The sequence below is a fragment of the Pipistrellus kuhlii genome, unplaced genomic scaffold (assembly GCF_014108245.1).
Source record: "Pipistrellus kuhlii isolate mPipKuh1 unplaced genomic scaffold, mPipKuh1.p scaffold_m20_p_7, whole genome shotgun sequence".
Classification (NCBI taxonomy): Eukaryota; Metazoa; Chordata; class Mammalia; order Chiroptera; family Vespertilionidae; genus Pipistrellus; species Pipistrellus kuhlii.
The window spans coordinates 30,467,269-30,491,563 of record NW_023425573.1 but is presented as its reverse complement, the minus strand read 5'-3'; the positions used below and the strand labels follow the sequence as shown (position 1 = coordinate 30,491,563).

Sequence of the window (24,295 nt, the reverse complement as noted above, 5' to 3'; positions counted from 1 at the left end):
ACCCTTCCCCTCCCCTCCTCTGCCTTCCACCCAGCCCCACCTGCTCCTCCAGCACGTGGGACTCCAGGGCCTGCTTGGCCTCCACAGCCTGGTCTTGCTGGTGCTGGGCAGCCAGCTCCTGGGGCTGCTGGGCTTGGGCCTGCTCCAGCTCCGCTGTCTGGACCTGGGTGAGAACTTAGGCACCTCACTGCTGCCCACTTGCCCTTGTGGCCACTATTCCTTTGTCCAGCCCTCTGTTACCCACTGCCCTCAGCTGCGGGGTGGGCCCCAGTTCAGGATCGGCAAGCAGATTTGGGCTTCATCTGAGCTAGGGTCCGGCCCACAGGCCGGTAGGGTGGACCTTACATCTGCTTTAATGGCATCCTGGTTTCTGCTTGTCTGGACTGGGGGTCCTGCAGGCATCACAGGCTGAATCTTGCTGCCTCCCACCTGCTTGTAAACTTCTTGTCTGGGGTGGAGAGTCTGCCCAGTAGTGGAAAGAGAGATTCCCCCACTCCCCACTCCCAACACATGCAGGGGAGCTATGCTTCCCTCACACCTCCCTTTTTGGTTTAGGTGCTGGCTCACGAGGTCCCCGACCGTCCCACCACTCCCAGGTGTGACCCAGCAGATACCCCTGTGCGTGCACACCTGTCTGTGTGTCCTGAGTCAGGCAAGGTGGCCCTCCCTTTCGGCACCCACACCATCTGGATAGCCCCTGTCCCGGGGCCACTCCCAAGGCTGGGGTACACAGAGCTGCGCCAGCCCTGCTGACCTGTGGGTTCTGGTCCTGCCTCAGGGCCCTGTCCACTTGGAGGTGCAGGCTGCTCAGGGGCTGGTCCAGTGGCTCCTCAGCCCCCACCGTGTCCCCTTCTCTGCTCAGCGTGTCCCGCTCTCTCTGCAAGAGCAGAGCCTGTAGTGGCTGCTGGGGGAGAGTGGCCTGCTCTTTGGGGATCATGTGGGTACCCCTGGAAGGGCTCTGGGTCCCCTGAGCACTGGGTTGGTGGGGCAGGGTGCTGCCCTGGGCCAGGACCCTGAACCCCACCCAGGGCCATTGGCATTTGAACCAGGGTGAAACAGAGAAACAGTGTTGGTGGGAAGGTTGGTGGGGCTCCAATTGCCTCTGTGGATGATCCTTTTGGAGGAAAGAACTGACCCCAGACATGCCTCTTGGGTGCTGCTGGGGACCGTCTCTGGCCTGGCAGTCCTAGCAGCAGCTGGGCAGCATCAGAGCCCAGGCCCTCTCTGCAAACCAGACCTGCCCACTGCCCACTGTGCCCAGCCCTGCGGTCCTGCTGCGGCCCCTGTCGGCCCTCCCTTCAGGGCCTGGGCTCTCAGGGACCCTGCTACAGAGGAGCAGTCTCAGGGTGAGACTATGGGGTCAGTGTTCAAAAGCAAGGATTCCTTTCTTCTTCAGGACTGGGAAAAACAGAGCCCCCTCCACTGAAAAAGGAAGTCCTGTTTCTTTAAAATCCCAGTGACAGTCCTGGCAGTGCATGTGAAACAGAGAAACATGAGGTCCAAAATAAACAAACGGCCACGGCCGGGCTTCCCCTCCTGAGACACCAATAAAGGGTTTATGGGTTTGCGGCCCCTCGCAGCTGACCTCCTGGAACTCATTAGCTGTTCCTCCCCTCCCCCACGGGGCGGTGCCATAGCCGGGCTAATGCTCAGCCCCCCAGGAGCCCCTGGAGGGGCCATGAGTCCTCCGCTTCCCCAGCTCAGCAGCTCAGCGCTGGCCCACCCTTCAGGAGAAGTGACAGGATCCTGGTGACTGTACCCAGCTGGCCGGCCCTCCTTCCTGGGAGGGCAGGTGGCCCAGTGTGGACAAGCTGGCCAGTGGTTGTCAGTGCCTGTCCTGGCCTGCTGGTCTCTGTGCCCCAATCCAGACCCCAATCCTATCCCCAGGGTCCTTTCCCCGCACTGACTTGGCCACTCCCCTCTGGAAAACCCTCCTGTGCTTGAATCCACCTCATTGAACAGGACCTGCCTGGGACATGGGACAGACACTCTGCCGGGGACTCTAGGCCCAGCAGTCCCCTCCCCGCAGCGCCCCACTGCTCCCTCAGGGGGCATGTGGTCAGTGTCCACATAGCTGTCACTTACACCCTCCAGCTCCTGGGGACCATGGCTGTTTCCGGTTCTGCCTCTGACACAACTAAACACGTTCCCTCCTACCTGAGGTAGAGGCAGCCATCACCTTGTTTCTGGCCCTGACCTTTCCTTTTCTCTCCTCTCTGGTGTCCACATGCCCCCCTGGCATCTTTCTCCTTCAGAGTCTGAGAGTCCTGGGCACCTATCTCCTTGCTACTCCTTCTACCAGCCAGTGATGCTAGCCTGGCCTCTGTGGTCCCCTGGTCCTTTTGCCCTTGGGCCACACTGCCCAGACCAGACAAGCCCGCCCCAGCAGGAAGCCAGTCTTTATAGGTCTTGGTGAGCAGGTGACACAGTGACAAGCCCAGGGATTCACTGGACCTGAGGTGGCCCTTGCAAAGTCTGCGGGGTGCCACTTAACACCCTCCACCAGCCCTTCTGAGCAGCCCTGCCTGGGACAGCCATGAGTGACAGACACCTGGCTCCCTTTGCATAGGTGAGCCCAGGTTGAATGCCCTTCCCGGAGCCCTGCCTGGGGCCAGTGCTGCAAAGGGAAGGATATCTGTGCCCAGGTGGCAGCTGTGTGTTCCTGAGCCCCTCCTCTGTCTGTGCCCGCACACCACTCTAGATCCCTGTGCTAGGGGCCAAGCAACACCCTCTGCCTAGACTTGGCCCAGAATTGCTCACAGACTCTCAGCCATGACCTGCCAGGCCCCCAGGGCAGTAGGACACATCCTCAGCCTCACCTCACCCCAGCGAGGGACCCTGGTGAGGGATCCCCTGACTCCTAGGACTACTGTCAGAGCCCATCCCAGCAGTTGGCGTGCATGCAGCACCACGAGCTCCCCTTGCAGGTGGGAGCCCTTGAGGTGCTGGAAGGCCTTGGGTCCCTGCAGGATGTGCCTCTTCATGCACTGTGCCCCCAATCCCTGCTTTCTGAACTGCTGCCTCCAAAGTACCTGGATAGACAGAGGCTACATGGACCAGGCTCTCAGGTGGTCCTGGAGCAGGGAATCCCTGCGTGTGCTCTCCCTCCTCCGATTTCTGCCCTGCCAGTGGGGAACTGAATGGCGTCTGAACACCTGGACCTCTGTTCACACCCAGAAGCTGATTCTGTGAAGGGATGTAGGGCCCTGCCTTCTGGGGGCTCACCTGCCGCAGGGGCCCCTGTGCACTCACGGCCTCCTGGCGCCTGTGCTCCGGCCGCCGTCTCCTCTGGGTGAGGCCCTGGCTGTGCCTCCTGCTCTCATGCAGGGCCCGGTGCAGCATGTCCAGTTGCTCCTAAGGAGGGAGGCACAGGGTGTCTGCCCAGACCGGCTGCAGGATGTGAGGAGGCAAGACGAGGCCAAGCACACTGTGCACACCTGGGCTGTCTGTGATGCAGTCGTGGGAACTAGAAAGGAGGCCTTGTTGGCCCAGCGTGGGCAGAGGCTCCGCTGGCAAGTTCTGTGCTTTGGCCAGAGTGGCCTCAAGACACAACCAGTGTCCCTCCTCTGCTTCCGGACTTGGAATGAAGACCAGAGTCACCCCAAGTCATGAAGCCTGTTGGACTCAGCCCACCCCACCTACCACCTGCTCCCCTGCCCCAGGGCCCTGCCCTCACTGCCCAGAGTCCTGCTCAGCCCTGCAGCCCAACCAGCCTCACTGGGCCCCCCACCGACACCACCCACACCACCCACACCAGGTCTCTCTCCTGTGTTAGCAGCCTTGCCCCCACCACCCCTCTGCTCTGAGTCCGCACAAGGAGAACATGTCCCTGGGCCCCGAACCAGCCTGCAGTGGGGTCTAGAGATCCCTGGTGAGTTTTATGCAGACTCCATTGATGGACACTTGAGGTTGGCTTGTGACCAGCATGGCTTTGTGAGGTTGGGCCCATCTCTAATTTTTGAATCTTCCCCTGTGTTGGGTGCTAGAAGTGGCCAGTGTCTCTGGTCCTGTGACTCCGGTGGCAGACAGGAGGTGGCCTGGACGTGAGTGGGGGAGTGAAAGGGCATGACATGGGACTTGGAGCCTGGAGGGGCCGTGTGGGGGAGTGAGGACTCCCAGGCATAAACTGCTGGGTGCTCCAGGACCCACTCACCCAGACGGAAGGCAGGCGGGGGAACATGTCTGGGGTGAAGGTTCAGAGTTCAGTCTTGAGGGGTGCCCAGGAGTCACTAAACTCAGGGGCAGTGTTTCAGAACCAGGTGGCTCTGGAGGCCAGACGAGGGGAGGGTGCCCTGGTAAGAGGGGGGAGAGGAGTGAAGGGGTCCTGCCAAGTAGATGTCCGGGCAGAGAGAAAAAGATAGGTCGAGCAGGGAAGCCCAGAGAGTCAGCAAAAGTTGGGAGGGAGGGGCCAGTCCCTTAATGGGGGTGCCCCAGGGGTCAAGGAGACACCCAAAAAGGACCCTTTGGGTGGGACCAAATGTTGCTAGTGACTTTTTCCTGTGTGTGTGTGTGTGTGTGTGTGTGTGTGTGTCTGTGACAGGCTGAGGGTGTGGGAGAGAGAGGGGCAGGCCTTCTGGAAGCCTGGCTGGGGGAGGGGAGAAAGGGCCAACTGGGCAAGAGGAAGGCTGGGCACAGCCAGGGAGAGGACCCTGAAGGTGCGGGTACCCCAGTGACCCAGGCAAGCTCTAGTTCTAGGTCACAGGGTCCCAGTCTCAGCAAACACCCATCCTCCACAGTGACCACAGCAGTCCGGCTGTCAGAGGGGCCGTTTGTCCATCCTCTCACTTTATTCTCACTGAATGCCAGAGCAGACTCTGGCCGCTCACACAGGAGGGCTGCTCAGAGGAGCCAGGAAGTGCTGGAGATGGCAGGGGGACCCTCCATACACTTTCTTGGGGGCTGACACTAGTACTTTGAAAAAGGAAAGAGAGGAGGACAATGCTTGTCCCTAAAATTGTGACGTTTCACCCTCCCTTGCAATTTTGAAAATTATAATTTTCTGTTCGTACACATTTTCCAGTAGAAAAGTAGAGGTTTCTTTCGAACACAGCTTAGATATCTCATGGTATTTAAAGAGGCCCAGCCCACTTATGTGAAACACTGGGCTCGTCTTGTCAGGATTCAATGCCATTGGAATTAAATTTCTTGTAATGGCAAATGGAGCCCAGCCTGTGGCTCTCACCTGGGAGCCAGGCAGGGAAGAGCCGGGCTTGGGGCAGGGACACGCGGCTCCCCTCGTGCCCTTGGACCAGGCCCCAGCCTCAGTTTCCCCATCTGTGGCATGGGGTGATGCAACCTCACTGGGTTCTTGTTGGGACCAGGAGAAGGAAGGGAGGGGGCTGTTGTGAAATAAGGGTCTTGTAGAAGGAAGGGTGGAAAATGTCTTGTACATGTACAGCTGGCAGGGGTCTCATTACCCAGCCTACTTATGCACAGTGAATGGCAGAGCATGCCACGACTCCCCAAGTCCGTGCTTTGGGCCTTGGCACTCAGGTCCTCATCCTGACACCTTCCCAGCCCCTGGGTGACAATGGGCCCATTGGTTGGCTGGCTGGTTCCGCCCTCTGGCCAGCCCCCGGACACAATGAGCCCTTGAATTGCTCAGATATAAGGGGCTTGGTGCCAAGTAGTGACAGCTGAACACCTCTGGTCTCCGCTACCCTGCTGGCCTCTTTGTCCAGCCGGTGCTACCCCTCCTGCTGCCTTAAATCAGTTATAATCATCTTTTCTTCCCTGTAAACTTTGCAATCAGCTTGTCCGGTTTCCTCCAAACATACCACAAACAAATAGACAAAACCAAACCATGAAAGCAAAGAGCAACCAGCAAACAGCCGACAACCAGGAGCATAAACCCAGATACCCCCGGAAGCTGACCAAAGGCCCACACTGCCCAAGCCATGCCCTCTCACCAGTGAGACCAGATATGGCAACAAAAAGAGGCACAAACATGGAATTTGTCTTTTGAATTAAAGAAGAAATAAAAGCTGAAACTCCTAGAAAATGGGTAAAAAGGGAAATAATTCATATGAAAAAGCCACGGGTCACCCAGCAAACATCAATTAGGGAAAATATGGTTAACACTGAATTCTCTACTAGAGAGAGAGAAAGTCTAAACATAAACACACACTTATTCAATATCAGAAATCAGAAACACGACAACCAAAAGAGGACGTTAACAGAGATGAAAGCCGAGATGAGTAAACTGGACAGAAATAAGAGAAGAGATAAAAGTTGATTCTTTGAAAAGACCAATAAAAGAGATGAACTGTTGGCAAGTTGGAAGAGGGGAAATAAATATCGATAGAACCTCCGACACCCAGGACAGGCACAGATCTAACTGCAGGTGCAACCACACACATCACTATGATGACGGTAAATACACATGCACTAAAAAATATAAGGTGGGTGACTGCCACGTGACAAGAGGAGGAGAACTGAATAAGACAGGGGACAGACGGAGATGGAGAGGAAGTTAAAGCCTATTTAAGATGACAGAAGGGCAGGGTTTGCAGGCAAATTCAAACTAACCTTTAAAAAAACCTTACCTCTTAGGCTATTTGGATAGTCCAGGTGAAAGAAAAAGATGGAAAGCTTACCTACTCACCAAATCAAGATAAAATAATCTTAACACAAAAAAGCTGATAAAGACAATACCTAAGGAGACACAAACACAGACATTCTTGACAAAAGTTATGAACCAGCTGCAGCCCCAGCTGAAAATGTGTGCCCAGGGGTGCCAAGGGCTTCCCAGCTTTGCTTCTAGAACCTGGACGGAGCTCAGGTTGGGCCAGGGGAGCGTTCTCTGGAGAGGTGGGGTGTGCAGCTGGGCTGACACTGGGCGTGTGAGAGCCAGCGGGGTCGGACGGACAAGTCCGGGTGCCAGGAGGACTCTGGGAGCCTGGGAGCCGGGAGGCTGGGACCTGGCCGTGATGCGGGGTCACGCGGGGTGGGTGATGCGGGCTGTGCATTGTGGATCTAGTGAATCCCCAGGGGAGCCCTGGGAACGGGAGGGGTTTGCTCTCAAACAAGAATCTTACTGTTTGCTCAGCACAGCCTGCCACTTAATTAGAAAAATATGTTTTTAATTAACTTTCTCTTGACAAACACATTGGCTTATGTGAAACAGAGAAAAACCCAGCCCAGGAAACGTGAAAGTTGTCGTGTAGCTTACCAACCTTGCTCTGGCTCACACCCTTGGTGGCAAACACTTCTGCCTGGGTTGGCTGTTTGTCAAAAGGGCCTGGGGCTGCCGGTGATTTAGGCGAGCCTCAATCCCCAACCCATGCCCACTGCAAAGGCCAAGAGGTCACAGAATTTGGGAACACTTTCCTCAGAGCTGGAGACCAGAACTTTGAGGGCTCCTGCAAGATGAAGGCCAGACAGAACCAACCAGCCTGAAATTAGGAGAGATGGTAATTGCCAGGATCCTAGAAAAATTTCCCACAATCCTGATAGATTTTAGGACACACACTTCACTAAAAAAATTGAGGAAATTATTGATCAAGCAGAAAAATTAACATGTATACAGAATATCTGAACAACCTCAGAAGATCCCCCCACTCCCCCCAGTCCCTGGGAACCCAGCTCAGAGCCAGGACTGGAGGGGCGTCTGGCGTGGAGGGGAGTCCTCCAGGGAGGAGGGTCATGGTGGGTGAGGAACAAGAGGCCTCCAGCCACTGTAGCTGTGTCCCTGGAGCAGGGCCCTTGCCCACCCTGTTCCTGGAACAGAAAAGCTCTAGTGAGGGCTCGGGACTGCTTTTGCCTCTGGTTCCCCATGCCACAGGGCCACCATGGTTTCCCTTGAGACCTTCCCCTCTGGCCTTTCCTTTGGGCCTGAAGCATCTGGACAGGGTCACAACAAGTCCCCAGGAGGTTCCTCTCCACTTCCAGCTTTGAGCAAGACCAGACCCCCTTCTTTAAAGACATGCAGAGGAAAAAAATGATGACGTACGTACTAGTAGCAATAAACTGTGGTTCAAGAGACAAAGCCAACCTGAGGAATCAGATCTGAGGGTCTCCAATTAAAGAGAATAGAGTGATTGAAGAAAAGGGAATCCATGTTAGAAAAGGTTCATTGATCTTCTCAAGGTGAGGCCATGAGGGAGCCGGAGAGTGAACAGTTAAGATAAAAACATAAAGGCCACCCTAGCCAGTTTGGCTCTGGGTACAGAGGTTGGCCTGCGGCCCAAAGAGTCCCAGGTTTGATTCTGGTCAAGGGCATGTACCTCAGCTGCAGGCTCCTTCTCGGCCTGGCCCTGGTCGGGGCTCATGCAGGAGGCAACCAATCGATGTGTTTCTCTCACATCGATGTTTCTCTCTGTCTCTCCCTCTCTCTTTTATTCTCCCTAAAAATCAATGGGAAAATATCCTCGGGTGAGGATTAACAAAAAACAAACAAATAAAAAAACACACACCAAGGACAACACAGGACAGGTCAGCTAAACAGGCAGAAGACCCTAAACTGCTGGGCCCTGGAAAGGTGAAGTTTAAGGTCAGCCAGGAAGACAGGCCCGGAGAGCAGTGTCGGGCTGCTGTGAATTTCGGGACAAACAAACAGGGAAGCATGGGGAGGAGAGATGCTGTTCAAGCGGAAAGACCTGTGTAAACTGAGGTTGACTGGATTCTGCCTCGTCGGGCTCACCAAGCACAGGTACAAACAATGGAGGAGTCAGTGTTTTTGAATCTCAAAGCTAAATGGGCATTCTGGCTCCCCACTCTGGAAATAATACTTCCAATAACCTACAACATCTTCCCATTTCTAGAATCCAACCGAGACGGAGGTCAGAGGGCAAGAAGCCAGCCTGAGATCTAAGGGAAAACAGGCCTCTCTTGGAGAGATGGGAAGAGGGCTGGCTCACCTGAGACAGCTGTGCGCACGAGTTCAGCCAACACGTTCAACAAATTACTGAAACCAGGGGGGCTGGCAGTTACAGATGGCCTGTGACCTTTGGCCCTGATGTCATCCTGTTCTGATTACATAGCGAAGGGATTTGCAGAGGTAATGAAGGCTAGTAACTAACCAATGAGAGGCCACCCAGGTGGTTCTAGTATCACCGGAGGTCTGCTCTTCAGGACTCTGAGTGAGGGCCCGTGAGAAGGCCCATTCCAGGGACTGGGAGAAGCCTCTAGAAGTTGCTCCATCCTTAGCCGAGGGCTGGGATATGGGACTTGGTCCCAGAGCCACAGGGAACTGGACCCTGCCACACCCTGAATGAGCTGCCAGGGGACTCTTCCAGGTTTGGGTGAGGATGGGGCCCAGCCCAACCCAGAGGCTGAGACCTGGGAGAGAACAAGTCACCCATGAGGGATTTTTGGCCTCCAGGACTGGGAGCCCACAAACGGGGTTCCACCGGCCTCTTTGATTGAGAAGGAATGCACCAGGTGTGGCTGCTGTGGGATGGTCCCCTGGGTCTGCAGACACTGGGGGCTTCGAACTCAGGGGCAGGCTCTGTGCAACCCCAGCTGGCACTTAGCAGGAGATCAGGGCAGGTCCCAGGACAAAACCCCTGCAGCTGGGGAGGCCGGGGCCCAGGAAGGGTACCAGCTGCCATCAGCACTCCCTGAGCACAGTGCGACATCGCTGCCACGCTGATCTCTGTAACACTCCCGTACCCCCAAGACCGGGGAAAGGGACAGGCCAGGATGTGGGCACTGGAGGGAAGGAGAGAGCAAACAACCTGCAGTCAAGGGCAAAGTGGAGGTTGTGAGGGGACACTAAAAGCAGAAAGCATCCTCTCGGCAGAGAAAAGCAGAATAAGCACACCACCGTGAGGCGTGTAAGTGGATAAGGTCTCCTGGAAATGGCAAAAGGGCAAAGACTCAGAGGTGGAGTTGAAATGGACGCCTGGCCGAGGGACAGTGGGGTGGGAAGAACAGGAGAGCCTCTGGGATGGGTGGGCTGTGCCGTATCAGGTGGAGTGGAATTCAGGACAGAGCGGTTCCGGGCACAGAGACCTCCAGATCTGGAAAGGCTGGCGCAGCGAGAAACGTGGAATTCTGAAGAGCATGCCGTAAAAACCCACAAACCAAAGACCCTTGGAGTAAAGGAGACGTTGCCAAAAGGGAAATCACAGTGGGAAAATTCAACGCATCACTCCCAGCCTGGATAAATTCAGGAGAGATCCAGTGGGGAGTGTTGTGTTGGTAAAGGTGGATTTAATAGGTATACTTCAACTTACTTTCAAAAGTGCATGGGACGCATGCATGTGAACATATGTGTAAAATGGAACACAGTCCCACCCTACCTCTCCTGGTTCCTCGGACCCTCACACCTCACGAGTCCTGCCATCACTCAGCAGGCACCTGGGCCCAGGAATGACCTCTCCCCCGCCCCCATCACCACAGCTGCTTAGGCTGGAGGGGTCTTGAAACAGAAATTACATTTGGTCTTACAAATCTTTTCTGGGCTGAGCTCCTCTGTGCTTTCTCTGCCCCCTCCCCTGTAGGGCCATCCCTCTCCCTCCCCATCCATCCAGGGCACTTGGAGAGGGGTGACATGCAGCTAGTGGCACTCATGGGGCTGAGAGCCTGTGTCCTGCCCCACAAGTTCCTTGAGCTCTGCTGCCCGCATCCACCTCAACTTCCCAGGGTGGGGACCAGGGGCCTCCCAAGGGCCAGTACTCCGCTCCAAGCACACTGTTCCCATGGTCCCGAGGTCCTCAAGGAGCCTCCGCTTTCTGGGGCCGGGCTGGTAGTGTGGGGGAGGCCCTTCACCAGGCCATCGCCCAGGCCGGCCCCTCTCTGCACCCAGGTTTCTCCCCTGGAAACCGCAGACTCCAGCCACCTTCACAGCAGAGCCCACTTGGGGCCGTTTACTGAGTCCGTCCTGTGCAGCCTGCTGTGTGTGTGAGGGATGTGGATAGAAAACCGCCCCACAGGCCTGGGTGAGCTGCTTGGTTGGTTGGAGGGTCAACCCGTATACCAAAAGGTTTCGGGTTTGATTCTGGGTCAGGCACACACCTAGGTTGTGGGTTCAATCCATGGCCCGGGTGCGCACAGGAGGCCACAGGTCCATATTTCTCTCTCACATTCATGTCTCTCTCTCTCTCTCTTTCAAAACCAATAAAATATCCTTGGATGAAGATTAAAAATAAAAGTCCCACAGCAGCAAAGACCTGACCCCACAGAGAGAGAACACCGAGGCTGGGCCACCCTATGCCTGCTGGTGTGGCCCCAGAAGGAGGCCGGGGTCTGCCCCTGGTCTGACTTTGGCAGGCTCTGCCACCTAGGCCAACTCCCTCTCTGCCCAGAACTCAGTTTCCCCAATCTGTAAAATAACGGCTAGGACTACCTCAAATACAGCCCTGCAGGGACAGCCCTGATAAGCTATGTGGGAACCCAGTATCCCTGAGGTCACCTGCCCACAGGGACCTGAAACCTCCCCTCCCCAGCAGCACTCTCAGCCCCACTTCCTCTCCCGGCCCTGGGTCCCCACCTGGAGCCGCCTCTTCTCCTGGCCTGCTGCCTGCACACTCGCCAGGTACTTCCTCTCCAGCCTCTGAAGCACTTCCTTCTGCAGGGCCCTCGTGGCCTGGGCACTGCCCGCCTCCCTCTCCGCCTGGCGCCAGCCTGTGGGCAAGCAGGGTGGCTTGCCTGGTTCCCAAGGTTTAGGGACTCCCATACCGGGGATCGCCCCTCCCATCTCATAGGCTGGGAAACTGACAACCTTGCTCCTCCCTCAAGGCTCAAGGCCTGGACCCCAGACCCCTCCCCAGCTTACCCTTCTCTCAGGCCTTTCCTTCCAGACATTCAGGCCCTGGGCCTGGCTCCCTGGGTGACCCACGGATGGGGTGAAATGCAATGGGGTGACCAGCAGGGCAGTGGCTTCTCTGAGGGCAGAGACCCAAGGGGGGGATGGGCCCTGTGACTGGGAGGAAGGCTCCAACTTTGGGCACAGCCAGTGCAGAAGCCCAGGTAGGAAGGGAATGGCACGGAGGGAGGCCTCTCACAGTCTCGGGAAGTGCTGTCCCCCAGCTCAGGGGGGTGCTGATTTGGTGTTACCCCATGGCCCACGCCTGAGCTGTTCCCAGGATTGCACAGTGGAGGCCAGGAGTGGATGTTCTGGGGCTCTCCCAGGAGCGGGAGGGAAGGGAGTCACCTTCCTCGGCCTGGGCCAGCGCTGTCTTCAGCTGCCCCACGTGGCGTAGGGCTCCGGCACGCTCCCTCTCCACCTCTCTCAGCCAGCTGCTCAGGTGGCGGACCTTGGCACACCAGTTGTCCTGGGAGAAGGTCAAAGATCAGCAGGCAGGGCTGGGGTGAGGGGGGAGCTAGAGGTTTTGGGGGTCTGGTGGGCATTATAGAGGCACTCAGGACAGGCCCTGAGGAGGGCTTGAAGGGGCTGTGCCTGCATGTCTAGGTTTGGGGTATGCACGTAGAGTGGGGGAATAGGCCATGCCATGACTATCAGTCTTTCCCATAGCCCTTCCCACCTGGCCGGTCAGGAGGGGCACCCCTGGGGTGGCAAGATGGGGAGCCCATGCTGGGAGCTTGGTCCCCTGTGGGAGGTCATGGGGGACACTCTTTAGGAGGCAGGCATGGGGATGGCCATCCCTGCCCTGGACCCAGTTGGACAGCACACGGAGAGTGGCCCCTCCTGTCTCTCGGAGCCTTCAGGGCAGGTCCTCTCTGCCCCTTTTTACCCGCTCCCGCTGGGCATCCCGCAGCTTCTGCATGAAGTCCCTCAGGGCGTCCTGCACAGCGGCCACATCCACGTCTGGGCCATGCTGTCCTGGTGCAGGTGAAGGCCACCGAAGTGGTGAGCGGGACCTGGCAGGGGGGCTGGCACTGTGCTGCCCAGAGAGACCCTGGGAACCGTCCACACCTGTAGGACAGTGAGGCTGAGGGAAGGGACTCGGTGACACATGGGTGCCCTGTCTCCCTTTCTCTCTGTTGTCCTCACCCACAGGGAGCTGGGGGTGGGGCACAGGGTCCAGGTCCTTACGGTGCAGTGTGAGGCCCAGGGAGGGGTGGGGGTGGCCAGGGCCTGGGAGAGGAGCCCCCCCCCCCAAGCCACCAAAGTCACTGACCTTTGGTGGGGGAGCCGGGCCGTTTAGGGGAGGCAGAGGGGCTCGGAGCTCGGAGCCTCAGCTCGCAGCAGAGTGTGGACCAGAGCCGGCTCAGCTGGCCCTGTGCGTCCCGCCTGGCACCCTCTGCCCGGGCCAGCTCCTGCTCCAGGCTCTGGACGCGGTGGCAGGCCCTGTCCAGGCGGGCCTGGAGGCTGTCAGTCACACTGCTGGCCTGCTGCAGCTTCATGGTGGCGCCGTGCAGCTCAGCCCGGAGGCTCTGTTCAGCCCCGTGGCTCTCACAGAGGCGCTGCTTCACCTCCGCCAGCTCCTGCTGCAGCCTCAGGACCTGCGGCAGGGCCGTGGGGGCTCAGATGGAGGCTGGATACTAAGGGCCTCATGCCACAGCCCCTCTTTGGCATATCACAGCTGGAGGGACCAAGGCCCATGTTTGGCAGGGGAGACACCTGAGCCCTGGTGGGGAAGGGCACCCCAGGACCACGGAGTACATTCGGACAGGCAGCAGACAGCCCCCAGCGGCCTCATGAGAACCTGGGCCAGACAGGGCCGTGGCTCTGGGCTGCACCTCCTTGTCTGCCTCTCAGGGCCTGTGGTAGCAAAGGCTGTGTCCCCTGAGACCAGAGTTGGGGACCCTCAGGGTGCCAGATGCCCCACCACAGACTTCCAAATGGATAACACCGCGGAAAAATAGAATGTCGTCCACCCCACACAGTGCACGGAGGCTGAGGCCGGCAGTGAGGCGCTGGGTGACTCCCCCGACTGCCCTGGCTGGGCCTCCCTTGCTCCCTCTCGCTTCACTTCAGCCCCTGGCAGCCCCCTCTCCTCACCATCCTTGCTGGGCCACCTTCCCCTTTCTTCTTTGGGCGGCCCAGCCCCGGCGAGAAGGGCCCTCCCTGACCCTGCTGTCCCTCTGCTGCTACCCATCTCCCCACTCCCAGTTAGGCCACTTGTTTGCTGCTGCAGACCCTGGTCATGGCCTGACTGTGTCCCCAGTCCTCCATTCAAACAAAGTGAGTGAATAGGGCAATAAATGGGGGACACCCCGCCCCCTTGGAATGTGCACAGGTTTGGGGGGAGGCAGCCAGGCCCCAGCTCCAGGCTGTGTAGCCCCTGCCAGACTGTAACCCCCGGGGTAGGAGGCCTGGCGCCAGTGCAGGTGGGCCTCATCTCATCTCCCTCCCTGGGTGGCCACAGTATAAGGACCCCATTCACAGATGGAGGTGAGGGGCTGTGAGGTCACACAGGGGTCACGTGGGCCATGGGAAGTAAACCATGTTTCTGGGTGTGGTGGGTGCTTGGCAATAGCCACTCTGCACATGACTTTGGGTCTGAACCCGGGAGCCCCACACAAGGCCGAGGCTCAGGGGGACCTCAGGCTGTGTGTGGGGGGTCCAAGGCCACCTGGCCGTGGGCAGCGCAGCCCGCAGCAACCAGAACCTGAGGGGCGGGGCCTGGGCCTGAACAGAGGGTCTTTCAAGCTGGTGTGGGGCTGTGTGTGCTGGCGGGGGGAGCTCATGGCAGAGTGCATGGTGTAGGGTGTGGGGACATGTGTGCAGGCATTTGGGGAGAGCTCATGGGAGAGTGTGTGCCTGTGTGTGCAGGTGTCAGGGTGTGGGACACATGTGCAGGCCTGGGTGTAGGTGTGAGCTCAGAGACCTGAAGCTCTTGGAAAATTGGTTTCCAGGGTCCCCCGTGCTTGTTCCCAGGCTCAGAAAGCTCTTCACCTGGGTGAGACTCTGTCCTTGACTAATATGTGATGAAACGAGGGTGAGCGAGAGGCCTGGGCGGCCCTGGACCTCTGCCTCCCCTTCTGGGGCCCCTCAGCCCTCTACCTCCTTCTGGGCGTCTTCCCAGGCAGCGTCCACCTCCGCCGCCTGCCTCTGCAGCTCCAGGGCCTCCCGCCAGCTCTGCTGCTGCCGCTGCGAGTCCTGAGTGCACCGGGCCTGCAGCTGGCGCACCTCTTGGCTTTTCCTCTGGTTCTCGGTCTCCAGCGTCTTCACCTGGGGGTGGGGGAACTGATGGGGGCCCACGTCCCCTCATAGGCAGCCTCCTGCACTCCTGCCTCTGCTCACGTGTCCTGGGAAGAAGCCTCCCTCCTGGGCAGCTCCCCACACTCTAAGACGCTCAGGCTAAGCCCAGCTCTGGACAGGGGTCTGTGCAGTACACTCAGACCTTCACCCTCAGCCACTCCACAGACACCTGGCACCCCCACCTGGGGGCCAGGACCCTGTGGGGCTCAGAGCTCAGAGCTCGACATTAGCCCTGGTGGCCCAGCCTACCACCGGCATCAGCCACTGGACATGTGCGAGGAGGTGCCTCCAGGAGACCCCGTCTCTGCTGTCAAGCCCCGGCTGTGGAAGCTTCCCTCAGGGTGTCTGTGCTGAGGGGCAGAGCCAGGCTCCCGCCTGTGCCCTCAGGCTGGATTTCTGACCCTCAGGGGTCATGAGCCTCAGAAGGTTGTTGTAGGCCATTCGGTTTGAGGCTTGTCGTCAGACCCACCCAGGAGCCCTGTGAGTCTGAGCAGGGCCCTTCTGCTGGTGGCTCCAAGGGCACAGGCAGCAGGCCAGTCTGCGAGCTCTGCCCTGCAGCCCTGGGTGCCCTGGTGGGGAGCGGGGGAGGAAGTGGAGAAGGGGGGTGGCATGTGTGAGGCTCAGAGAGCTTGGTCACCTGTCTGCGGAGCTCCTGGAGCTCCTGGCAGGTGTCCAACTGGGCCTGCTCTGCCTCCTGCAGGCTGGCCCTCAGCTTGCCAGCCTCCTTCTGGGCTGCAGCTCGGGCCTCCTCCAGGACCAGCAGCTTTTGCTCCTTTTCTTCCTTGGACCGCTGAAAACTGAGCAGAGCATCATCGGCTGAGGCTGGGGGAGCCACCCGGGGGCTCTGGCATCTCCCATGGTTACTGTTCAGGCTACCCTGCAGGCTGTTCACCTCACTCTATGGAGACATGCCTAAGGTGTCCCAAAGCCCAGCCTCCTTGGGGCTGCCTGTCACCTTTGGGCTCAGTGGGTTTGAGTGCCCAGCTGTCCTAGCCCTCTCTATGTCTCCAGCCCCTCTCACCACTACTCCCCTCCCTCCAGCCCCAGCCATTGCCCACTGGCCCATCTTTCCTGCTGGAGGGGAACTCCCTGAGGGCAAGGACAGGTCTGTGTGTCCAGGTGTCCACCTCATGGCCAACAGTCATCACTCTGGATGGACAGTTGGCACCCTGGATCTGCTGGGTATATCCCCCACCATCATCTGGCCCAGCTTAGTAGGAAACCCCTATCCTACCACGGCTTGGGGGCAGGGAGCTTTGGGGCGAGGGGGACTCCCTGCAGCCAGTCCATGGTGGAGCCATACCTGGCCTTCTCCTGCTCTGCCCTGAGCACCGCGGCCCGCAGCTCGGCGTTGGAACGCTGCAGCACATCCTTCTCGAGGGCCTCGTCACCCAGGGCATGGTGGGCCTCCACGACCTCCCTGCGCAGCCCCTCGAGACTGTCCTCGTGGCCCTGCAGCTCCCTGCGAAGCACAGCCAGCGCCTCCTGGGCCTCCCCCAGTTGTGCCCGCAGCTGCTCGGCCTGGAGGAGGAGCGTGCGGCTCTAGGGGCCATGGCCCGGCCCGGATGGGGGTGTGTGTCAGGAGCTATGGGTCCAGCAGGCAGAGCTACTGCTCTAGGGACAGCCACGGGCAGCACACAGCCTCGGGCTCCGGTCTGCAGTGCTAGTGTCCCGCTGGCCCCATCTCCCAAGTGCTTGCAGAAGCAGACAGTCTGGTTCTGCCAACCTGTGGCTGCAGGTGACTCCCCAGGGCCAGTCCCAGAGCCCAGGCAGGTGACTTCTCCTAGTTCTGGTCCTGCCCTGTGCTCCCTCCCTGGACCCCAGGGTCGATGTACACTTTATGCATGGGACACGGCTCTGCCTACCCATCTGCACGGTCCCCACCCAGTACCCACTGCCCAATGGCCCTTGCCACCTGTTGGGCTCTGGTGTCCACTCCTCTCCTTCAGTAATGGCGTGGCACCCAGGTCCACTGTCTGCCCTGGTGTGGGCAGCAGTGTCCGTGGCCCAGGTTCCTGACCCCTGCACACCGGTCCCCTATCAGAACTGGAGGCAGTGGGGAGGGTGGGTCTCTGGTGTCCTTGGAATCCTCCGTTGGCACCAGCGCCCACTGGGCCAGGCTGTCCAGCTGCTCGGGCAGGGAGTTCTCGCTGTGTCTGCATGGAATGCCCCTGCGTGAGCCTCCTAAACTCGAGGTGGGCAGTGGAGGCCCATGGCTGGAGGCTCCCACGCCCAGTCTGCACCTCAGGGAGCTGACCAGGGAGGGGCAGAGGCTGCAGGTGGGACACCCACCACCTGGAGCCAGGACCTGTGTTCTCTCCTGTGCCAGGCCCTACACCAGGGCTTCTAGGCAGAGCCTGCTGACACCAAAGTGCAGGTGGGGGTCAGGGACCCTACTTACCCTGGGGCACAAAGGCCTGGGCTCAGCCCTGCTCGGAGGGCCTGGGGGAGAGTGTAGGCTTGGGGAAGGGGCAGCCCAGCCCTCAATGCCCAGGCTATGGGTGGGGGCTCTGCCGGGCGCCTGGTGTTTTGCTGCCTGTGGCCATAACCAGGACACTGTAGAAAGCTCTGTTCCAATTCACATGTCCCCAAGGAGAAGACAGAGGAAGCTAGTAGGATATGCCAGGGAGGGGAAGCCGCAGGAACTCTGGGCCATGTCAAGACGCCGGTTTGCCAAGAGCAAACTGCACTTTGCTGGCTGCTTCTGTGGGACACTGTCCAGGCCCCGGCCGGCCTGGCTCCTGCACTCGCCCGCTGTTATTGTTGTTCTGTTTTTGGGAAGGGCCTGAGCCCCCCCTTCGCTCTCCTCCCACCCCCCACATGTGGGAGCCACAAGTTGTGTAGAGCATTTTCCGCTGAGCTCAGCAGAAATCCACCCAGAAGGTCAAGGACCAGCAAAAGGGCCTATCCATCACAAAAGAAGCTGTTTTCCTTTCCCAGGACAAGGAGATGAAAACAAGCAAAACAAATGCAGGGCCCTCCCCCGCACCTCCACCCACCTCCCTCTGCCTCCCGAGAACAACCATCCCTTTTACAGGAATTTTACAGCCAAATCGCTTAACGTGATTATAATAATTATTTCTTTACTAAAAATTGTATAAACAGCCTCTTTTGAAATCTCCTGCAGGGAGATGGTTGAGAGCTCTGCATAGAGGGAGGGGTGTTGAGGGCCCTGGCCTGCGTATGGCATGTTCATTTGTGCACACATGCCAACACAAATGTGTGCTTAGTGTGCACATGTGTGTGTGCATGCAGCATGGTGACCATGTGGTTGTGCAACTGCACACATGTATGTGTGAGCATACATGGCATTGCGTATGAGCCTGTAAGTGCATGTGCTGCCTGTTGGACATACTAGTATGTGTGCATTTCATGGTGTTCACATGTGTTTACCTGTGCATTGTGCACGCACATGCATGCGCACACTGTCACTGTTCGTGTACATGTGTGTGCATGGGGTATGATGTGTGCATGTGTGTGAGCCATGCAGTGGGTTCATATGTTTGCATGTACGCACACATGTGTGGACTCAGTCAGGGCTGCCAGAGGCCTGTATGTGCCTCCAGTTTAAGGGCTGTGAAAACGTTACGGTTTCCATGGTGACTCTGGCCAGCCTGGCGCCTGTGAGGGCGCTTCCATGCTCCTCTTTCCCCTTCACCCCCCGGCTGCCTGTCCATCTCCCCGCTCCCTTTCTGGAGGCCCCTCTCCAAGAACCTGAACTTGCACATCTCCCAGCTCCTCCCCCCGCTGCCCCCAGTTTTAAAACCTCATTTTGTTTCCCCGTGTGGTCGCTGACCGGCCTGACTTTGAAATCTGTTGAAAGGAGACCTTTCTCTTTGGGGGCCAAAGTAAACAGCCTGTCATGTTAAATCACGCTCTCTTCCTCCGTCCACCCAGCCTGCCCGGGTGCTGGGGGAGGGCGAGCCCCGCTCCCCCCGCCGAGCCTCCAGGCTAGTGCATGCGCACGGTCAGCGCTGCCTGCCAGCCTTGGCACACCGCCCAGGGTGCACGAGCGCTGGAGCCTCGTCCCCGCCTGCCCGCCCTACCTGGGCGCCAGCTTACCCTCCCCCAGCCCAAATCCTGAGTCCTCCTGCCCTCCTCTCCCAGGCGCCCGAGCCTGTCAAACCCACCTCAGAAACACCTCCCCGATCCGCCTGCCTGCCCAGCTCCGCCGGCCTCCCGGGCCTTTCCTGCTCACCCTGCCCAAGACTGTCCCCACCCAGGGCACCATCACAGGGCTCCTGGGGCCATGTCCGCCCAGGCAGGCCACCCTGCACCCCTGCTGCCTCTCTGCTCTGGGAGACCCCAGGGCAGCCTCACACCACCCTCTGCTCAGTTCCATGGGGACCATGCCTCACGCTGCTCACTAGGGATCTTCCCACAGCGTGTTGGATGGATGGGTCTCTAGGTTAATGGCCCAATTCCCTCTCCTCACCCCTAGGTCACCTGCCTTCTCTCCCTTCTCCTGGTACTCCCTCTCTCACCTCTCCTAGCACCTCCCTCACTCCCCTCCGGGCACCCCCTCACCTCTCTGCCCGCATTGCTCCGCTCTGCCGCCATCTTCCGGAGATTGTGGCTCAAAGCCGAGGTCTCCCTCTGATGGGCCGAGATGGCCTCCTCAAACTGGGCTTGCAGGGCCTTCAGCTCCACCGCCGTGGCTCTGACTGTGGCCTGGGGGGAGCAGTAAGCCATTGAGGCAACAAGGGGCTGCCCATGGCGGGTGGGGCCACACAAAGTCCTGGGACCAGATGGGCAGCACAAGGCAGGTGGGGGCCAGAGCAGAGACTGGGGCTCCGGGAGACGGTTCTTGTCCTGACTACAGCCAGTGCCACCCATGCCAGGTCCAGAGTGGACACAATGGTGAAGGGTGGGGGCGAAGGCCCCAAGGGCATCCCTAGGGAAGGGGCTGACCCTATTGTCCCTTGTGCCTTTCCTCTGGGATCCCCAGGCTGCCAGAGCAGGGCTATCCAGCACCGACCTCTCTCCCGCTTGTCATTGCTATCAGGCCCACTGCGCTGAACAGTGAGCGGCCAGGAATGGCTGCTTGGCAAATGAAAAGAGACACTGGACCTGGGCTCCTGCAGCAGGGCAGGGGCTGGCATTTGCACCAGGAGCGGAGCCTCTGCCCTCTTGGGTTTGTGGGGCATAGGAGGAGCACCCTTAGCCTGGGGTGTCCCAGGGAAGGTGCCTCTGGGGTCCCACCATCCGTGTAGGGCAGGAAGGTTGGACCCCTCAGCAGACGTGGCAGTGGCTGAGGGAGGGCTCCTGGAGAGCAGCCCTACCCCTGAGTGCTGGTGACCACGGGAACCCCTCCATCAGCCGGAACTTTCAAACAGGCAGGTGACACTCACAGTGCCTGCAGGGCCATTCCTGCAGGGACCACAGGCCACGCTCAGGCGGCCAGACATCCGTTCAGGACAGCCTGATCCAGTGTGCTTTCCTGTGGCCACAGCACCCAAGATGCTCCTCCCTGGCACTAAGTGATGGGCAGGGGGAGGAGGCAGCTCCTTGTCCAAGAGCAAAGATGTCATCTGCTCACCTGTGCCCCAAGCCCACCCAGCCCGGCCTCTGTACTGGGACTCAGGATAGTTTGAGGGTTTCCTTAGCAGGCTTCCTTCCCCCAGGAGGCAGGGGAGCCCCTTGGCTGCCCTGAACCCATCTCTGGCCTCCCCCCCCCCCACCCCTGCTCAGGGCACTGGTGGGCTGGGCTCTATCAGCTCGTGCCTCCTGCTCTTTTTTGTTGCTGTTGTTTATCCTCACCTGAGGATATCTTTTTCATTGCTAAAAAGAGGGAATATAAGGGAGTGGGGAGGAGAGAGAGAGAGAGAGAGAGAGAGAGAGAGAGAGAGAGAGAGAGAGAGAGAGAGAGAAATATGTGAGAGAGACACTCCAATTGGTTATCTTCTGGACGCTCCCCTGCTGGGGACTGTGAGCTGGGGAACAAACCTGCAACCCAGGTATGTGCCCTTGTCCAGGAATTGAACCAGCGACCCTCCGATCTGTGAGTCAACACTCTACCACTGAGTCAAACCTGCCAGGGCTCACGCCTTCTGCTCTTGGTGAGGGAGCCAGCTCTGTCTCCGTGAGCCCCTCCACCCCGCCGGGCTTGTTCTTACATCGCCTGCAACTGGTGTTCCCTGGCTGGCCTTTCTCCCTCCCCCCGCTCTCAGTGGGTTTTCATTTTCATTTTCCTAGCTAAGGTGGCAAAGAACCCTTAATGAGCTCCCTGAAGGACCTGCTGGCTGGCAGGCCATCCAAGGGGACACTCAGCTAGAGTGAGGGAGGCCCCCTGAGAGCTGGGGGAGTTCCCAGGGTCTGGGGGGCTTTCTTAGTTTCCTGCTGCCTGAGGGGAGGGTTAAAGGAGCAACTGGGGGGGGGGGAGGAAGGAGGACACAGTCCCAGGGCCCCCCACTCCCCTCTTGGCTGTGCACATGGAAGGGCCATCTGCTAGGGGGTGGGACAGAGCCTGACAGGGATCCAGGGAGTGAGGATCTTGGGCAAGGCTCCCCTGAGTGCTGGTGCCGGTGCCGGAGATCCTCCCCAGCTCTGCTCAGAGTGACGGGGATCTGGGTGCCCGGCAGGCAGGAGGGGACAGAGACACCCTGGCAACCAACTCCTAAGAGCAGCCCCTTGTCCACCACACAGGCCCCTGCCCCCTGTCCATAGGCCACAGTGAACTCATGGCCTCCCAGCCAGGCCTTTCTGCCCTGCAGCCCAGGAAGGAAGCTCCGGGCCTGGCAGAGAAGTCCACAGTGGTCCACGCACTCATTCTCGAACTCCTGACTCATTCACTCAAGGCCAGGGAGCATGTGACTGTGCTGTTGGGACGAGGACATGCCAGGGGGCAGGGTGACAGGGGTCACCGAGGTTAAAAGTGAAAGAGCAGCACTGGAACAGAAAGGTGACTGGGGCTGGTGGGACAAAGGCAGAGCAGAGGGGACGGAGCTGGCCCCATGAGGCTGTGTGGGTGCAGCGAGAGGTGGAGCTGTGTCCCCCTCAGTGTCCTGGAGGGTACCTGCAGCCTGTGGCTGCTCAGGGCCAGCCCCAGGACAGCTGTCTGACCCCAAGTGCAGCCAGCGCTTCTGAGATCCCTCTCCATCTGTTTCATAGCACCTTGCTTTGACCACCTCCTGTGAGTGGGCCCGTGCCTCTCCATTGCCCACTTTATAAATGGGCTGAGGCCACCCTGCCAGCAATGGCAGTGGGTGCTCAGTCCCATCCATGGGGTGAGCACACGCCCCCATAATTGCTTTCCCTCCCCTCTCCAGAGTCCTAGTTGCTGCTGCCTGTCCTGCCCTAGACATAGGCTCCTGAAGAGCACTCAGGAGCCTCACGTAACCCAGCTGCAGCCTGCAGCAGTCTCCAGGCACACGTGGGCCTCTGTCCCCTGGTCAAGGGCAGGCAGCTGCCTCCTGGGGTCTCTCCCAGCCCATGGTGGCTGCCTCACTCCAGGCTCTATGGGATTTTCCTTGGTTGTCCTTCCTCTGATTTGGTTTCTTCTTTGAAAGGGGCCCCTCCAGAGAGTCAGATTTCCTGCAGTTGTGTTCAAGTGTACAGACAGGCAAGGCTGGGGCCAGTGGATTGGGGGCACAGGCCTGGGTTCTGCCCACTCTGATGCTGGTTTATGTGGAGTCCCTGGTGCCTTCTGTGGGGGCAGGGACTGGTTTCATCAGCCTTTCCTTCCCAACAAGACAATGTTCCCTCCCAGCAAAAAGCCTGGAGAACCCAAGAGAAACTGAGGCTCAGAGGGGACCAAGGGGGGTGTATACCTGGGATGAGGTGGGAAGGGTGCATCTGGGGCTCTGCCAGCACCTTCTGGGCATTGCAGGTGGCCAGGCCAGTGCCTGGGTTCTGGCTGATGGGGGCACACACGGCTCACCTCTGCTTGCTCCTGCTGGCCGCGGGCCTCCTGCTGCACCTGCTTCAGCCTCTGAGCGGCCCGGGAGAGCTCCTGCTGCAGCAGGCTCCTTTCTGCTTCTTTCAGAGACAGGGCCTGGCATGACAGTGGGTTACTGGGTGCTGAAGCCCTTGGCGGGACGCAGCATGTTCCAGATTCTACATCCCTGCTCTGGAGGGGCGGCACCCCCAGAGACAGTGATGTCTGGGGTGGGGGTGGGATCCTGTTACCCCATATGACATGGTCCAGCCTTCGTGCCTGCACTCAGGCAGTCCCCCACCCCACCAGGTGCATTACCTCTTCCCCACCATGCACCTGCTCCTTCACAGAACCCTTCTCCCTGGAGCCCTCCAACCCCTCCAGTCACCAATTCCTACAGAGCACAGAGTGGGGACCCCTAATGATTCTGAACCTCTGAAAATGCTGTGTCACTAAGGGTGAGGGGTGCAGGTGAGCGCTCCCCACAGGGCTGCAGAAGGTGGAAGGAATTCATCAACGACCATCAAAGTCACAAGTGCATGGGTCTCTGGAGGCCCAGGCCCACTGGGACAGGAGGCCTGGAGACCTGCGTGCACCTGTATGAGATGTGATGCACCCTGGTTTCAGGGGAGAGACCTCATCCCACATGTCTCTTCATTGGGGTGGTCCTGGTTTGTGTCCTTTAAATAACTCTGTAATCATACTAGCAAGTGTAGCACTTTCTTGAGTTCCCTAGATCATTCTGGGGAATCATTGAACCTCGGCGTTTCTGCACAGTCCTTTGTGCCATCCCCAGACATTCCCTTCCACCCCTTCCCCACTACCTCCTGCTCCTCCGTTACAGTCTTACTCTCCCTCCCCTAATGCCACCACGGCTGCGAAGCCTCTTCTTTCTTCTCCTCAGAAAGTGAAGAGTGCAACAGCTGAGAGCACAGAGCCCAGTGTACTGTGCAAGCTGGGGCAAGGTGGTCACCATATGTGAACCTTACTTTTCTCATCAGTAAAATGGGGCTAATGAGAGCATGTACCTCAGAATGCTGAGAGAATAAAATTAGAAATGCATGGATTCTGACAATAAGCCTTGGTGACTCCTGCTACTGGAACCCATCCCCTGTGGTTTGTAATTTGTGCCAACACTTGAGAGTCCTATCACATTGTGTGACAACACATGTGCTACATTTACTTGTCCTTCCACTCACTGAACAGTGAATAGTTCATGGTGTCACAGTAAAATGAAGAGCCTGGACTCAGAGGGTAACTTTTACATGTCCAGGGTCTGCATCAATATCTGGAGGATAGAAAGATGGTCAGAAGAGTGGCTGGATGAATGGCTGGCTAATCAGATAGATGGATGAATAGTCAGGTAG

The 24,295-nt window shown here is 58.6% G+C and overlaps 1 protein-coding gene across 1 annotated transcript in view; it reads right to left on the bottom strand.

Annotated features, from left to right (window-relative positions):
- The window catches only part of CROCC2 (ciliary rootlet coiled-coil, rootletin family member 2), a 53,692-nt gene that overhangs the window by 2,827 nt on the left and 26,570 nt on the right, over window positions 1-24,295 (bottom strand). Inside the window, exons 20-31 of the mRNA XM_045575482.1 lie at window positions 22,932-23,045; window positions 19,580-19,723; window positions 16,356-16,573; window positions 15,690-15,849; window positions 14,855-15,022; window positions 13,026-13,350; window positions 12,639-12,820; window positions 12,098-12,218; window positions 11,435-11,568; window positions 3,226-3,354; window positions 755-877; window positions 41-163 (exon numbers count right to left, since the gene is read on the bottom strand). Of these exons, the coding sequence (XP_045431438.1) occupies window positions 41-163; window positions 755-877; window positions 3,226-3,354; window positions 11,435-11,568; window positions 12,098-12,218; window positions 12,639-12,820; window positions 13,026-13,350; window positions 14,855-15,022; window positions 15,690-15,849; window positions 16,356-16,573; window positions 19,580-19,723; window positions 22,932-23,045 (1,941 nt within the window). The remainder of the gene's footprint in view (window positions 1-40; window positions 164-754; window positions 878-3,225; window positions 3,355-11,434; window positions 11,569-12,097; window positions 12,219-12,638; window positions 12,821-13,025; window positions 13,351-14,854; window positions 15,023-15,689; window positions 15,850-16,355; window positions 16,574-19,579; window positions 19,724-22,931; window positions 23,046-24,295) is intronic.